This window comes from Sus scrofa, chromosome 17 (assembly GCF_054392235.1).
Source record: "Sus scrofa isolate SSC_HxYL_T2T_F1_AM1 chromosome 17, Sscrofa_HxYL_maternal_Yorkshire_Landrace_v2.0, whole genome shotgun sequence".
Classification (NCBI taxonomy): Eukaryota; Metazoa; Chordata; class Mammalia; order Artiodactyla; family Suidae; genus Sus; species Sus scrofa.
The window spans coordinates 48,732,460-48,747,337 of record NC_139399.1 but is presented as its reverse complement, the minus strand read 5'-3'; the positions used below and the strand labels follow the sequence as shown (position 1 = coordinate 48,747,337).

General features: G+C 48.5%; 1 protein-coding gene across 3 annotated transcripts in view; it reads left to right on the top strand.

Annotated features, from left to right (window-relative positions):
* Window positions 1-14,878, top strand: part of TTI1 (TELO2 interacting protein 1) — a 46,816-nt gene that overhangs the window by 29,832 nt on the left and 2,106 nt on the right. For all 3 annotated transcript variants that reach the window (XM_085003866.1, XM_001925757.6, XM_085003865.1), the window contains 3 exons: window positions 265-405; window positions 2,411-2,615; window positions 2,905-2,992. In XM_085003866.1, coding sequence (XP_084859992.1) covers window positions 265-405; window positions 2,411-2,615; window positions 2,905-2,992 — 434 coding nt within the window. The remainder of the gene's footprint in view (window positions 1-264; window positions 406-2,410; window positions 2,616-2,904; window positions 2,993-14,878) is intronic.

Here is a 14,878-nt window from a genome sequence, read left to right as displayed (position 1 = left end):
CGCGTTGCTGTGGCTCTGGCGTAGGCCGGTGGCTACAGCTCCGATTGGACCCCTAGCCTGGGAACCTCCATATGCCACGGGAGCGGCCCAAGAAATAGCAACAACAACAACAACAACAATAACAACAACAACAAAAAGACAAAAGACAAAAAAAAAAGCAAAAAAATAAAATGGTGAGTCAATCTCAGATATCTGATTTCAAGCCTTTATGGTCTTGAAGGAAATCTTGAAACGAAAAGGAAATCATGTCCCCTTTTCTTTCAGGTCATGGATGTGCTGGACCTGTGTGTGGTTGTTCTGCAGTCCCACAAGAACCAGCTCCTTCCCTTGGCTCATCGGGCCTGGCCCTCACTCGTGCACCGACTTACAAACGATGACCCTCTGGCGGTGCTCAGAGCTTTCAAGGTACCACAATTATGTCCCACCACCGTCAGTCATGGGGATGGAGGGGAGGGAGCACCGAGCTTTGCAGTGTCTTGCCTCTCTTTTTATCTCATTGCGATGTCCTATGCCTTAAAGAAAATATAAAAAAATAAATAAGAAAAGTGCAAAGAGGAAAAAAAAATTCAGCTTCCTTTTGAATCTGAAGCAGAGGAAACTAGCAGGTAAAAAGAGCTGCCAGTGTTTATTGAGCACCTAATATACATCAGGCAGCATGCTTGGCACTTCCCCACACATGAGCTCATTTCCTTACAACAGCCTTGCAAGGTAGATCCTATTATCCCTGTTTTTGACCAGGGAGGAAACAAGCCCAGAGAAGTTAAGGAACTTTCTCAAGATCACACAGCTAGTAAGTGACAGAACCCAAATCTGTGAGTCCACACCCATGTTCAAGGTGAAGAGGTCATGGTTCTGGCAGTGGGGGCGTCCTCTCCCCAGACAGGTGACTCTGGGCAAAGCCCGTGAACACCTGTCCCACCTTTCTCAGAGTTGTTAAAGATAAAATGGGACCGTTTGGTGAAATGCTTTGACAGGCTCGAAGCTGCCTGTGGAAGGTATTCTTCCTGACTTAGTTGGGCCTACGTCAGCACACAGCTTTTGGCTTATTTATTTATATCCTTCCTTCTTCTAAAAAGCATTTAAGGCAACTTACAGGGATACATTTACCGTGGCAAGCAAGCTAACATAAATTAGAAGTGGGTGAACAAGATGAGGCAAAAAAAAAAAAAAAAAGAAAAGAGATATGTAGGGATATACAGTGAAGCCCAGGAGTTCCCGCTATGGTGCCACAGAACCAGCCAACGTCTTGGGAGTGCTGGGTTGCAGGTTCAGTCCTCAGCCCAGCATAGTGGGTTAAGGCTCTGGTGTTGCACAGCTGTGGCATAGGTCACAATTGTGGCTCGGTCTGATCCCTGGCCCAGGAACGCCATATGCTGCAGGGTGGCCAGAAATGAAAAGATAAAATGAAGCCCAGAATGCAACTTATATACTTGGCATAAAACATAAAATTGTTAATATTTTTTTCCAAAGCAAAGTACACAGTGACACACACACACACGTAGTTAGTAGGTTATCTGAAATGACAGCAAGTGTAAAAAATGAGAAAATATAAAGATATGTGCCCTGTAACTCTTGCCTCTTTTCTGCTCCCAAACACATTGGTGACCCTTGAAGTCCATAGTGCCAGCTGAGGGTCCTGAAATAAGTGCATTATTCTCCACAAAGTCGGCAAATGCCTTCTGTGCTGGATATGCCTTGCTTACCAATTTTTAAAGAAATTCCTATTATCATGTATACTCAGTCTTGTGCAGCGGGGCAAAACCTTTCAATATGTTCTGCTAGAGAAAGTTTAAAATGAGACATGCAAAGCAGCTGCCTGTTGTGAAAGACGGAATGAGGGTGATGTACGTAAGAGACTGTGCCGTGGAACGCAGGAACTCTGACTCAGCTCTGCCACCGGGGACCTGCCCTGACCCAGCTGAGGACCTCGGCCAGCCACTGCCTCCCGGTGCCCGCACAGGGCAGCCGCTGAGCTGGGCCTCAGCTGCTGGGCCTGATTATGTGTGTTCAGCTAGCTAAAAGCGCCAGTCTTTCCTCCCGGGATGTTGGGAAGATTCAAGAGATGATCTATGCGAACTGCGTTAAGCTCTTCTTCCTCTTCTTCTTTTTTATCAAAAAAGGGAGGGAAACCTAGGTATTAAACTGATTATTCATCCAACCCAAGATTCCTCTGAATTATTCTTTATGTAATCTGTATTTATGGATAGAAGCAGCCATGCCTTGGGAGCAGAGACCTCCAAATTCATAACTGTCAGAATCACAAACCATGGGCAAGGAATTAACAGCAGTAATTCTATTTTTTTTTTTTTTTCAAGCAGAGACCTCGATGAAATTGAATTACCAAACATTCTTTTAACGCAGTCGCTGCCTTGGCAATGTTCAGTCACCAGGTTGGGGGCTGTTTCCACAGGTTTTGCAAACCCTGGGAGGCAAGTGTGGCGATTTTCTAAGGAGCCGGTTCTGCAAAGATGTCCTGCCAAGGCTGACTGGCTCCTTAGTCAGCCAGGCTCCCGTCAGTTCCAGGGCTGGACCAGTTTACTCCCACACACTGGCCTTCAAGTTGCAGCTGGCCGTCTTGCAGGGCCTGGGCCCCCTCTGTGAGCGACTGGACCTAGGTAGGTACCAGCCAGTCTCACCCGGACACACACTGTGCACTCTGTCTCACCCCCACCCGTGCCCTCTTTGCTTAGCCCAGCTCCTCTCATCTCCCTTCATGTACACGTCCTTCCGTCTCACTTTGGCCTCATTTATCCTTTTACGTTGCTGGGTTTTGACTCAGGGATGGAGGGCAGAGCCCATGGCATCTTGCCTAGCTGCTCCAGTTTCATCAGACAGCAGTTGGTTACTGCTCATCCCCAATGAAGTCCAAGGGCCAATGCTTGTTTTGTTTTTTCCTCTCTGCAGGTGAGGGTGACCTGAATAAAGTGGCGGATGCCTGCTTGATTTACCTCAGCGCCAAACAGCCCGTGAAATTACAAGAGGCTGCCAGGAGGTACGTCTGCTTGATCACTCGCATCTCTTTACGTTTGTCCTAAATTATAGATGATTTGCTAATGGCGAGCCAAGTTGAGGCATCTCTTTTCTCTTCTCTCTCTTCTTGCCAGGTTAAGATGATTTCTTTAACTGTGCCACCATCTAGAGATGGTATTTTTACAAGACGCATTTCTCTTTGCAAGTAACCTTTTCTTCTGCTGCAGCATCAGCAGCACTTCCAGAGGGGCACAAAGCAGAAAGATGGTGTCGCGCAGAGGACAAAACACTCTCCTGAGTGGAGGGTGATCTGCTCCTAGGCCCTCTTGCTACTCTTCTAATGCCCAGATGACCCTGGCACCTCTCTGGGCCTCTGCTCCCTCATCTGCAAAGCGAAAGCATTTGGGTTATAGATCTGGCAAGCCTTGGCTCCACGGAGCATCTTAATGGGCATCAGATGCAGTGAACTCTCACAGATTGTGTGCAGACTTGTGTGTGTGCAAGCCGACGTATACGTGTCTTTTTCCAGGCGGAGTCTACATCATTCATCCAATGATGAATGAGGAATTATCACAGATTATTATAGGAATCTGTGAACCAGGAAACATTCAAAACCATTGGGCTAATGATTTAAAGGGCCTTTTCAACTCTGAAATTATGTGATTCCAATTTCCAAGGGTTTTGCTTATCAAAGAATAGCTGTACCACCTCTAACAGAAGAAGCTATGTCTGGTTCCCTGAGTCCTAAAGGATACTTATCAAAAGCTAAAACTCTGAGCATAGGAGCATTCCCCAGACTTGAGCCCCCAAATGCACCGTGTCCCCCCCATCCCCAACTCTCCTAGCCAGGAGCAGCCTGCTGCCCTGGAACTGCTGTCCCTGGCTGTCTGCAGCTGGGGCAGAAGCCGGCCCGTCCAGCCTGGCCCTGCCTGCTGCTCTGGACCCTGCAGCTCCACATCCCTGGGCAGAGAAACAGTCCCGCCCACTTGGTCCAGTCGCCCTTCCTTGCTGGGGTGGGTGTCATCTCGTCATCTGAAGGGTTGAAGGGCTGCTCCATCTATGAAAGGAGGACAGCCGACTTGCTCCGTTATAAACCTTGCAACTCTCTGGGAGCGTGGAAATATCTCTTTGAATTGATTTATCGTCCTTTGCAATTTTGGGCCCTTGATGTGCCCAGTTCCCTTTTTTCTTTCTGTCTCTTTCTTGTCACATCCCCTAGGCCCAGAATCAGTCATGTTTTCTTGAGCATAAGAGCACATCCCAAGTAGCTTCTTGTCCCCATTCTTACTCCAGGTGAAAGTGGTCCTCCCCCGAGCAGTGTCCCTGAGCTCACTGTGCTGTGATTTTAGGCACACTCACGAACATGACGAATCCATCCTGAGGTCAGTTCTTCTGGATGCCCGAAGAGCCCCGAAGATCTGATTTTCTCATTCCCTGGCCCGTGCTACTTTTCCCACACCCATCTTCAAGTTTAGACCCATCAAACAAGCTAATATTCAGAATTCATTATCTTTTTATTTTTATTTATGTATTTATTTTTTTGCCACTGAAAGCAATGAAACCCAAATTAGACCTTGCTGACTCTTGAGTTGAAATTCCAGGTGCCTGGGGAGGAGGAGAACGCAGTCTGACTGCTTGACAGCAGCAGCGCCCTTTGTTTGCTCCACCGCCTTCCTTTCGGGGTTGAGTCAGATGACCTCCCTCTGACGCTGCTGGGCTGGGCGAGGAGGGAGCATAAGGCTGATTGCTTCACGTACACATCATCGGCAAACTTATTTTGAAGTCCAGGGGAAAAAAATCCATGTTGTCCTTGATCAGGAGCTGATTTGGCATCTTGATTCAGAAATTAATAAGCTCTCCAAATGGGAGAAGAAACCTGAGACAATAGGAAACCTGGTCTCTTTGTGAGTCTCATTACGAGTGAAGAGAGGGAGATGGGTGGGCCGATTAGTTTTAAAACAGTCAGACCTCCAGGGACTAAGAAATGAGATGCCCCGGGTGAGACAGAGGCTCCAGCTCAGCCGACGGACGCACATCCATCCAAGTGTTTGTCCTGAATTCTCCTCTTTCCTGCACGTGCCACATCCGCTCCAGAAGTGAAGCCTGTCCTCATAACTTGCGAAATCTCTCTTCAGACTGTCCGTTTCTCTTCACCTCCAAACTGCTGGGCCAGGCCACCCTCATCTCTGACCTGAACCACTGCAGAAGCCCCCTCCCCAGCGCCCTGCTCCCACCCCTGCCCCTCAGCATTTCCCACACAGCCCTCAGTGACACCCCCCACCCACTCATGGGAGAAGAGAAGGCTGGGTGTTCTTTGCTGGGGTGCAAGAGGGGGTTCTATAGCCCAGAGGGTCACAGACACTCAAGCTTCGGCTCCGTAGAGCTGAAGAACCAGTAAAAGCCAGAGCCTCCCAGAGACACCCCAACGCCCTCAGGGGCGGGGACTCCAGTGACCTTGGGCAGATAGATGACTGGCTTGCTTGGATGTGGTGGGGCTGGTGGGAGACCTTCGAGGGCAGGTGGCAGCTCTGAGGCTTCCAGCATCTGAAAGGAGGCGGGTGGGCAGATGTGTCTGGAGGCCTGGCAGGTGAGGGCTGTGACCTCTGCGGGGCAGCCTCCTTCACGTGGTAATGGAGGCAGACTCTTCAACAGCTTCGTGAAGGTTCCTCTTTGTATGCATTCTGGTTGGCTTTCTCCTTCCTCCTGTTTGCTTCTCCTGGCTCCAAAGAATGACCAAGCCTGTGTTTGCTTTTTTAATTTGTCGTATTAAATATAGCCTTTGTGGCAGGCTTTTACATCCAGGCTGTAAACTCTAGAAATGGAAATTGATCAGGGGGTGGTTGATATAACTGAGGCTGTAAATGCTAAGAACGGAGATGCCATTCCAGTTTAATGCTTTTATCTAGTGAATGTGCCTTGTAAGGAGGGACATAAATCTTGCAACTTGGTTGGGGGCGGGTTGCGGGGGGAGGGTAAAAGCAGGGTATAACCTTGCTGTTTGTTACCACCAGGTGTCACTGTTAACTGGCTATGCAAGAAAACAATGCCAGCTCCCCCCAGAGTCCACCTCGTTGAATAACTTCCGTGGGTAGCAAATGAGAAAACCGTATTTGGGGTGTGGGAAGAGGGGTCAGCAAATAAGGCCAAGTCCCTGAAAGTAAGCACTGGATTACAAAACATCAGGCATGCCCCCATCTCAACCATGCAGAGGAAAACTTAACTGATGTAAATTCTCCAGTGGCCCTGGAAGCCTCTGAGATACTTCCCAGCATGCTGCGGGCCTCCACAGTTCTGTGCCTTTCTGGCCATGGAGCTTTTCCTTCCCTTACATGAAAGGAATTTGAGATGAGAGCATATTCCCCACGTTTCTGTGTTTTCCCTTCAAACCAGTACACGTTCCAAGCCTGCTTCAACCCAACTCCATTAAAACCACACTCCTCTCTCTTGAGCAGCCTCTAAGGCTCTCCGTGTTTTGCATGGAGTCTTAAATCATTCAGTGAGCCTTCCACCCTGGGGCTAAAAGGAAATAAACTAGGCAGTACTTGCTTTTAAAAAGTTGAAGTCCATGGCCAACGATGGAGAAACAATGCTTTTAGGCCTATTGGTCTCCACCCCCTAGTCCTGCCACCACCTGCCAAGCCCAGAACCCAGGTGGGCATGCAGGGTGCCAGCAGGGAGTGCTGGCTGTGCAGGTACCGGGTGCTGTGGCGAAGGAAGAGGGCCCTCCCATCTTCCTCTCTTGGCCGTTGTATACATGGCCAAAGGGCACCAGTCTTGGAAGTGGTCAAACCTAGGTTCTTACTGATTCTGTGACCTTGATTGAGCAAATTGCTGGGTTTCCTTGCGCCTCATTTCCTTCCTCTATAAACTGGGCCTGGTGATAACACCTTCCTCCAGAATCATCATGCACATGAATTGCATTCATGTGTAAGAGAATCCACTCGCGTTCATTCCTTCTCCTGATTGGCTGAGGAGCTGCTGTGTGCCCAGCGCTGTCCTAGGCACCGAAAATAGAGGGGAGCAAGAGAGAGGAAGCCTCTGCCCTCATGATGCTTACCTTTTGGAGATATATTTATACTTGTATACAAACCCATGTGGGAGACGTATAAATTTGCCAAATATATTGTGTACATATGTGACATGTACACATATGCACCTGGGCGTGGTATTTCCTGTTGGAAGCCTGCTTCATCTTTACCGAACTGTGAACACGGGTTCTCACCCCAGAAGGATCCTTTTCATGTTAATCGTTCCACCTCTCCTACCGCCTTTTGCATGAGAAGTCAGGACCAAGTTTGAAGGTTCATTTACTGACTGACTTCCTGGCTTTCTTTCTAGCAGTAGGATCCCAGCCCATCAAAGACCCAGCCGCTGCCTTCAAACTCTGGACGAACTCAGACTGGCTTTGGCTCATTCATTTCATCCCCGTCAGAGCCCCAACTCCTCTCTTTACCCACACACGGGCCTATTATATTTGAACGGATCAGGAGCCACAGAGGTGATCCGTTAGTTCAGCTGAGCTTGAAATTAGTAGCTCATCCCCCTAAATGGTGTGGGCAGTTTGTTTCAGCTTGGGCTGCAAAGCTGTTTCCCCTTCGGATTGCATCCAGCATGAAAACGAGGGCACTCCTAATATTTTCCCTTTTGACATTTGATTAATAGTTGACAAATCCAGACCCACGTAGTTAGCTTTCCTATTATCCATCTTTTGACAGGCATTGCTGCTTTTCTTTTCAAGGCTCATTGTTCTAAAAACACACGCAGATCTGTAGCTGTTCACTATGCATGTATAGGCATGATTTCCTGGTGTCAAAGATAAGAGACATCTGCCACGCAGATTACAAACCAAGTGAGTTGTTGGGTTTCGGATCTGAAGGCAAGGACCTCTGGCTACTTAAATGCTCCCAATCTTTCCCTGCTTCCTTGGTGTTGTCATGTGACTGATAATCTGCCAGGGTCATCAGTTTTCCCACCCAGTGGGAAAGCCAGGAGTGGGGCGTGCATGCACTTATTTGTACTGTGCTGGGTTGGGAACCAGGATGCTTCTGATGGGAGATCAAGCCTGGTAGTGGGACCACCTGCGCAAAGTGGATTTCAGATATCAAAAGCCTTGGCTGACCACAGGGTGGCCATTTCATTCCTTGGCAGGGTCTGTGGGCTGACCTGAATACCTAAGAAGCAGGAGAGAAATGCGACAATCTCAGTGCCAAGTAAAGCAGCTGGGGGCATAGCCTCAATTGTCTTCTATGTGTATTTATGTAAAAGATGATTAGAGCCTCTTATTACAAGCCTGGTACTGTGTCGAGAGTTCAGAGGTAAAGACCAAGGTAGAGTTGGCCTCACATCACTGCTCAGTAGTAGTGTCACCTTGGGTCAGTTAATTTCCTTCTTAAAGTCTCAATTTCCTCATCTACAAGACTAGAATAAGCATATCTTTTTAACCCCTGATAAAATTATCACAAAGTCATGAATATGTCTTTAGCACAGAATGTCAGCCCAGAGTGAAAAGTCAATCAGCAATAGTCATTCTCATTATTTAAACTTCCTCCTTACTCCAGAAAAGACCTAGAGCATCGTATAAACTGAAGTGTCTGCAACAAGGTAAATAGGAAGTAAAGATTTTTTTTAAGGAAAAAAAAAATAAGACAGAAAACAAGGTGAAGCCAGAATTGAGGTTAATACACAAAATGCAGGCTTTGAACTCCGCACCTCTGCCAGAGATGAGCCTGCAGCATAGCTCTGGGCTTCCTAACAGACAAGGCAAAGAGAGAAACACATCTGCTGAAACTTCCAGTCATTACTGGAGTAAGAAAGCTTCTCAGAAGGAACCACAGCTCTGAAATTCCCTTGGTACTGAATCCTAAGGAAACTTCCCCATGGGTCAGCTTAGAGGAACCCTGAGTACCATTGTGGCTGATCATTCCTAATGTCCTTGCAGTAGAAACAGAAGTAACATTTCCTAGAGCAATTTCGTATGGTTCCATCAGTGGAGGCTGCTGGCTTATTGCCAAAGTGTGGGCTACAGGAAAACAGTTTGGGGTTGGCCGGGGGTGAGGTGGGGGGTGCAAAACAGGTAGGCTGCCGCGAGATGTCTTTATCTTCAAGGGTGTGAATCTTCCAGGGAGGACCGGAAAACTCGGCACGTGGCCTGAGCGCACAGACGGCCAGGGCCACTTTGAGATCCGCACCCAGCAGCGTTGTCACTGTCACTGCCGTAGGATCTAGGCTGGGGGTGGGGCCTGGAAGGGGGAGAGCTGGCCAGATGGAAAGGGCTGCTTTTAAATCCTACCCCAGTGGGATTTAAACCCTTCTCGGTTCTGGCTTATTTTTGAATTGTCAGTAACAGATTGGGCCTCTCAGTGCCATATCTTTTTAAATATGCACAAAGCAATGAAGTCATTCCGCTGCATCTATGATACTTTGTCTTGTGGTACTTTAGGGACTCAATTAGCATCGCAAGCTTCCATTGGTGTTTATGGTTTTAAACCCTTCCCCGTTGCATTTAAATATTTTTAATATTCGTCTCTGTGCAAGTGTGCAGGTTGGCTATCTATAGATGGATGTCTGTGAACAGGTAAATATAGTTGAGTCGAACAAGTATGTATAGCTGCAGAGGTAATTGGCAGTATTCATTTGGAGAGTAAATTGTTGCTTCAAGTCATAATCCTCCATTTCCAACATTTAGAAACAACAAAAAAAAAAGGCCTCCATGCAGAGGAAGATCGCTAAATTCAATAGCAAGAAAGGACAGGCTTGAAATACTGGTTACCCAATGAACCGAGACCCATTAGAGTAAATTACCGAGTATGGAAGCATCGCCCCACTGCTTGCTGGCTCGGACACGTCGACACCCCGAGCATCCGTTTATTTAAAAGGAAACACACAGCCTCATTTGTAGCATCAGCATGTAGGAGTCATGGGAGAAGGGATGGCCGGAGAAAAGAAGAGCGTGGAGGCTGTTCTCCCAGAAAGGGAACGACAGGGAAGCCAAAGCAGCTTTGCCGATGCGCCTGCTTTCCAACAGGTGAGTTTATTCTCCGATTGCGTTTAGTCATGCCCATACAGAGACAACCTGTATCGTGTTCCTAAGGAGACACCCTGAATAACTCCTTCAGATATCCCCAATAAATAAATAAATAAACGTCACAAAGCCGCAAGTCCCTTACCCCTGGCATTTACGAAGACAGCTCATGAGAGCATTTTATAAATCCAGAAAGAGACAAGGAGCAGCAGCTCCCTCAAGCAAGTAATTGACAGAGAAAGAATAGCCTGTCACCCAGGAGAGCTAGAGGCTCTGAATTTCAGTTACAGTTTATTTAGCTTTGCTGGGCCTCGATTGGCTGGGTTTTTGGGAGCTCCCCTTGAGCAGACGTTGTCCAGCCCAAGATGGTGAGGACACACTGTGATATGTGCCTCTTCAGCAGAGGGGTGTCTTTTTGGTTTTGCCACATTTGGGTGGAAGGGCCCACGATCCGGTCCCCATGCCTGAGAACTGCTGAGGAGTGTGGGAGCTAGAAGGGGCTTAGAACGAGTCTGATTGATGCACAGAGAAGTGACTTGCCGTGGTCCCTCAAAGCCCTTCCCCGGCTCTGGCCCACTCGTGACTTGAGCCTGGCTATCTGCACGATGCATCATGAGCCTCTGGGAACAGGCTTTCCTCCCCACCAGGCAGGGAGCCCTGAGGCCAGAGCCTCGGCTTCCCACCTTTGTGTCCCACACACCTAACCCAGTGCCTGGGTGGGACCAGGTGCCAGGAAACATTTGGTGAACCATGCAGAGATGGTCCCAGACCCGGCCAACCACATCCTAGCACAGCGTGTCCCAGCTCCCCAGGCTCCCTCCCCTCCAGCTCTGTCACTCGGGCACACCTGATATTGATCGTAAAGGAATGAGTCGCTTCTGTTGGTTTGGTGTCTGGAGTTTATTAGGTACTTACTGATACCCGTCAATTGTAGATAGGGCTGAAGTGCGGGGAAATGGCTGCCTGCATGAAGTGAAATTCAATAAAACCGCATTTTAAGTGAAAAATCAGTATAAACACCAGGCTTCTTTGCCATGGAAACAGAGGTTGCTTAGAAACTGCCTAACGGCGAGTTCTAAATTTTTTAAAGTCAAGTTATCATTTAAGCTACACGGCCCCACAGGTTATTGAGAGATAATCACTCGCCTCAGGACACTCAGAGGCAAGAGGCACAGCTGAGTGCCTCCCGAAACTCTGGGGACCAGATAATCTCCTGATAACTCTGCTCCCTGGAGCCACTGATTTGGGCCTGGGGGAAGGAGAAAGAAATTTTTGTTCAGGAGTTAAATGGTGTACACACATGCACACACACATATATATATATATTTTTTTTTTTTTTTTTTTTAAGTGTTTCTGTTTGGGTTTGAAAAAAGATGGAGTTGGCCATTTGGCATGTTCAGCAGCCATCTCAACCACATCTCAAGATGTATGAGGAACATTTTCCGGGCAGTTACTCCAGTCACTTCAAAGCGGAGGTCCTGCCTTTGTCTTCTGGCTTCTGATCATGCAAGAGGATGCTTTCTGGGTCTGCAGCCTTCTGTCCTTGGCTCTCTGGGAGCCCTATCTCCCCAGCTCGGGAAGGGCAGGAACTGACCCCACAACGAAGTGCGAGGTGGTACTGGAGTTTGGAGTGAAGCTGGGCTGCCGAGTCCTCAGAGAGGAGCTCCTAGGGCCCAGGCTCAGCTCAGCTCCCAGAGGCTCAGCTCCCAGGGCCTCAGAGTGAACAAGGGCCCGGGTTTGGAATTTGTCGGTGTTTGCTGCCGCATGCCTTTTGCCAAGCAAGAGCATACACCTACCGGCCACCTGGTCGCGTGGCATGGCATTTCTCCCGACCTCGGGCGTGCAGAGGGTAAAGCATACTGCATTCGTTTCTTCCTGAAAATAATGGGCCAAATTACAACCCCCATGGCTGAGAATTAGGACCCCTACCAAGTCAGTATGAAGGAAATTATGACTGAAACAAAAGACAAATGTTCTGCCCTTTTTGAAGCGTCTGAGAATTTTCCATGGTGTGGCAGTGCTGCCAGGGTTGGTAGTGATAATTATTCCTTAGACACAGACACACTCTCTTTCTGGAAGGAACAGTGTTTTCATTATACACTTCAAAGTGTTTTCCTGCACCTCATCTCCTTAGAGCCTCGGAACAAACCTGTGAGGAAGGTGGGGCGGGTGTGATCATTTTCCTTTGGAGAAAAAGGAAATAGGTTCACAGAGGCAAAATAATTTGCTCCCAGCCGCAGAGGTGGGGAGGAAACTTGTGTTGCCGCCTGCCATTCTGGAGAATCTCAGAAAGACCCTCTAAGAGCCCAGAAATGAGACCCAAAATAATTCCTCCGGGAGTTTGGCTCTTGCTAACTAAAAGAGGGCGAACTTTGCACGTGATTTTTCCTTTGCCTCCCTCTTAGCATTTTATTTAGGCATCGCAAAGGGCAAAGAGAATGGCTTCCTTCCTTTTCCTTTCCTGCCAAAGAATACAACACCCGCATCTAGCAGTTAAAAAGGACGCCGAAAATGAACATGGCATCGTTTCTGTGCCTCATAAGTCAGAGCAGAGCTGTGTCTGAACTGGGCCGTAGCACCACTTTGCTGGGTCTTGCCTAGATCAAAATACTCCTTGAAGCTGAGAGTGCGCCCATGCTGTAGCTTGAGGAATTGTTCCAGTTCTTGAAAAGGAAAAAAAAAAAAAAAATCAAATGAAACCATTTGCATGCTAACAGTCTTTGGCACCAGGGAAAACTCTCAACTGTGTCACGTGTAAATAGAAATCTCCCATTTTGGGTACATTTTTTCATAATTTCCCCTGCCACTCTAATTATCAAAGATATTTTTGTTTTTAAACAAAAATTGTCTCCCACGCAGGCCCCATCTCCTTTCTGCGGTGAAGTGGAAACGGTGAATTAGAATATTCTAATCACTTCCCCAGCAACCACCGCTGAGGTTGTAAACTCAAGATTATCCTAAGTAAAGAAAACTTAAATTGTTCAGGCACAAAGCAGACCAGAAAATTTTTCAAAATGCCTCCCTCGCCTTCTTAGCATGTGTCTGCTAAACCCAAGGAAGAAAGGAAAACTGGCTTCACCCGGGTAAAACCCACATCCCCTGTGGGCACAGGCTTTTCAGTGAATGACATTAAAAAACAGCATTTAGCTGCATTTAGCAAGCATTCAAGTTCCTGTTCGATGCCCAGCACTATGAGAGAGGCTGCTAGGAATGGTCATCCAGACTGAAATGTGTGATCCAGCAAGTAGATTCCGTCTGCTGTCCGTGGGTGCACAGGGCTTGCTGTGTGGTGGGCCCCGGGGAGGACTGGACCTCTGTTTTCTCATTGAAACTCCCCAGAACCCTGGGTGAAGTGCACCCCCCATTTTTAGAAATGAGGAAAGAGAGATGGAGACAAGACACACAGCTAGTGCCGTCTGCGGTAACCTGACTCCTGCTAGCATAACATGTTTTGGTCCTTCCTTGATGGTAAGCAGTGGACTAGGTTATTTTACAGAATGGAGCTGTTTCAAAGAGGGGCGTCGTCCGAAGCCATTCGTGTGTAGTGTAATAAGTCACTTTTCAAATATGAGGAGTTCCTGTTGTGGCTCCGCAGGAACGAACCCAACTCGTATCCATGAGGATACAGGTTGGATCCCTGGCTTCACTCAGTGGGTTAAGGATCTGGCATTGCCCTGAGCTGTGGTGTAGGTCGCAGACATGGCTCGGATCCCGAGTGGCTGTGGCTGTGGTGTTGGCTGGCACCTGCAGCTCCGATTCAGCCCTTCACCTGGGAACTTCCATGTGCCCTGGGTGTGGCTCTAAAAAGCAATAAGTAAATAAATAAAATATGAAACCCGTTCAGTCAGGTATTGGTCGAGTGTTTACCATGTGCCGTGCTAGGTGCTAATGAACCACACAGATGTGGTCCCTGCCTTCGGGCTTGTTCTTGTGAGGAAGGGAAGTGGTCAATAAACAGGCAGGTAATAAATGCAGTGAAAGGTGCCCTGAAAGATTAAATTAAAGGGCAGGCACCTAGACCAAGTGGTGCAAGAAGCCTGCCCTCTACACAGGTGACAGCGTGAGCTAAGATTTGGGGAGGGGGGGCGAGAGAGCCGCCCAGCGAGGGGAGGGCCTCAGCCTTCCTGAGGTTGAAAAGCCAGGCTCTGAACTGCTGCATCACACGTGTGTGATGTTTACACTTGGATTGCCCGGTGTGGTCACCCTGGGCATCATTGAGAAATGGATGTGATGAAGTTCCTGTCGTGGCTCAGTGGTTAACGAATCCGACTAGGAACCATGAGGTTGCGGGTTCGATCCCTGGCCTTGCTCAGTGGGTTAAGGATCCGGCGTTGCCGTGAGCTGTGGTGTAGGTTGCAGATGCGGCTTAGAGCCCATGTTGCTGTGGCTCTTGTGTAGGCCGATGGCTACAGCTCCGATTAGACCTCTAGCCTGGGAACCTCCATATGCCGTGGGTGCAGCCCTAGAAAATACAAAAAGAAAAAAAGAAATGGATGTGAGAAGATAAAAAAGACCGTGATCCTGCAGTTCAGGCTGAGACAAATAAAGAACCTCACCTGTGGCAGGTGCACGTGTAGGGTGGCCCTGGTCCTTCAGCTCTGTTCATGTGTATATAGGGCACCAGTGTTCTGCCTCTGCTAAAGGTCACAGGACAGGGCTCAGCTGGTCCTCCCACAGGATAGCATCTGGGCCTGATCCCTGTCCCAGCGTATCCAGACCACCGGGAATCCTTGGCTCTCGGGGGCCAGAAAAGGGCCAGCTGCCAAATTCAGCAGCATGCTGGTGGGTCGGAGAGAAGGACCTGGACTCAGCAGTTGAGGGTTTGTCCAGGCTCCCCACGCAGGACAGGGGGGCCCTGCCCCGGGGCTTGTCTGTGAGATGAGTGCA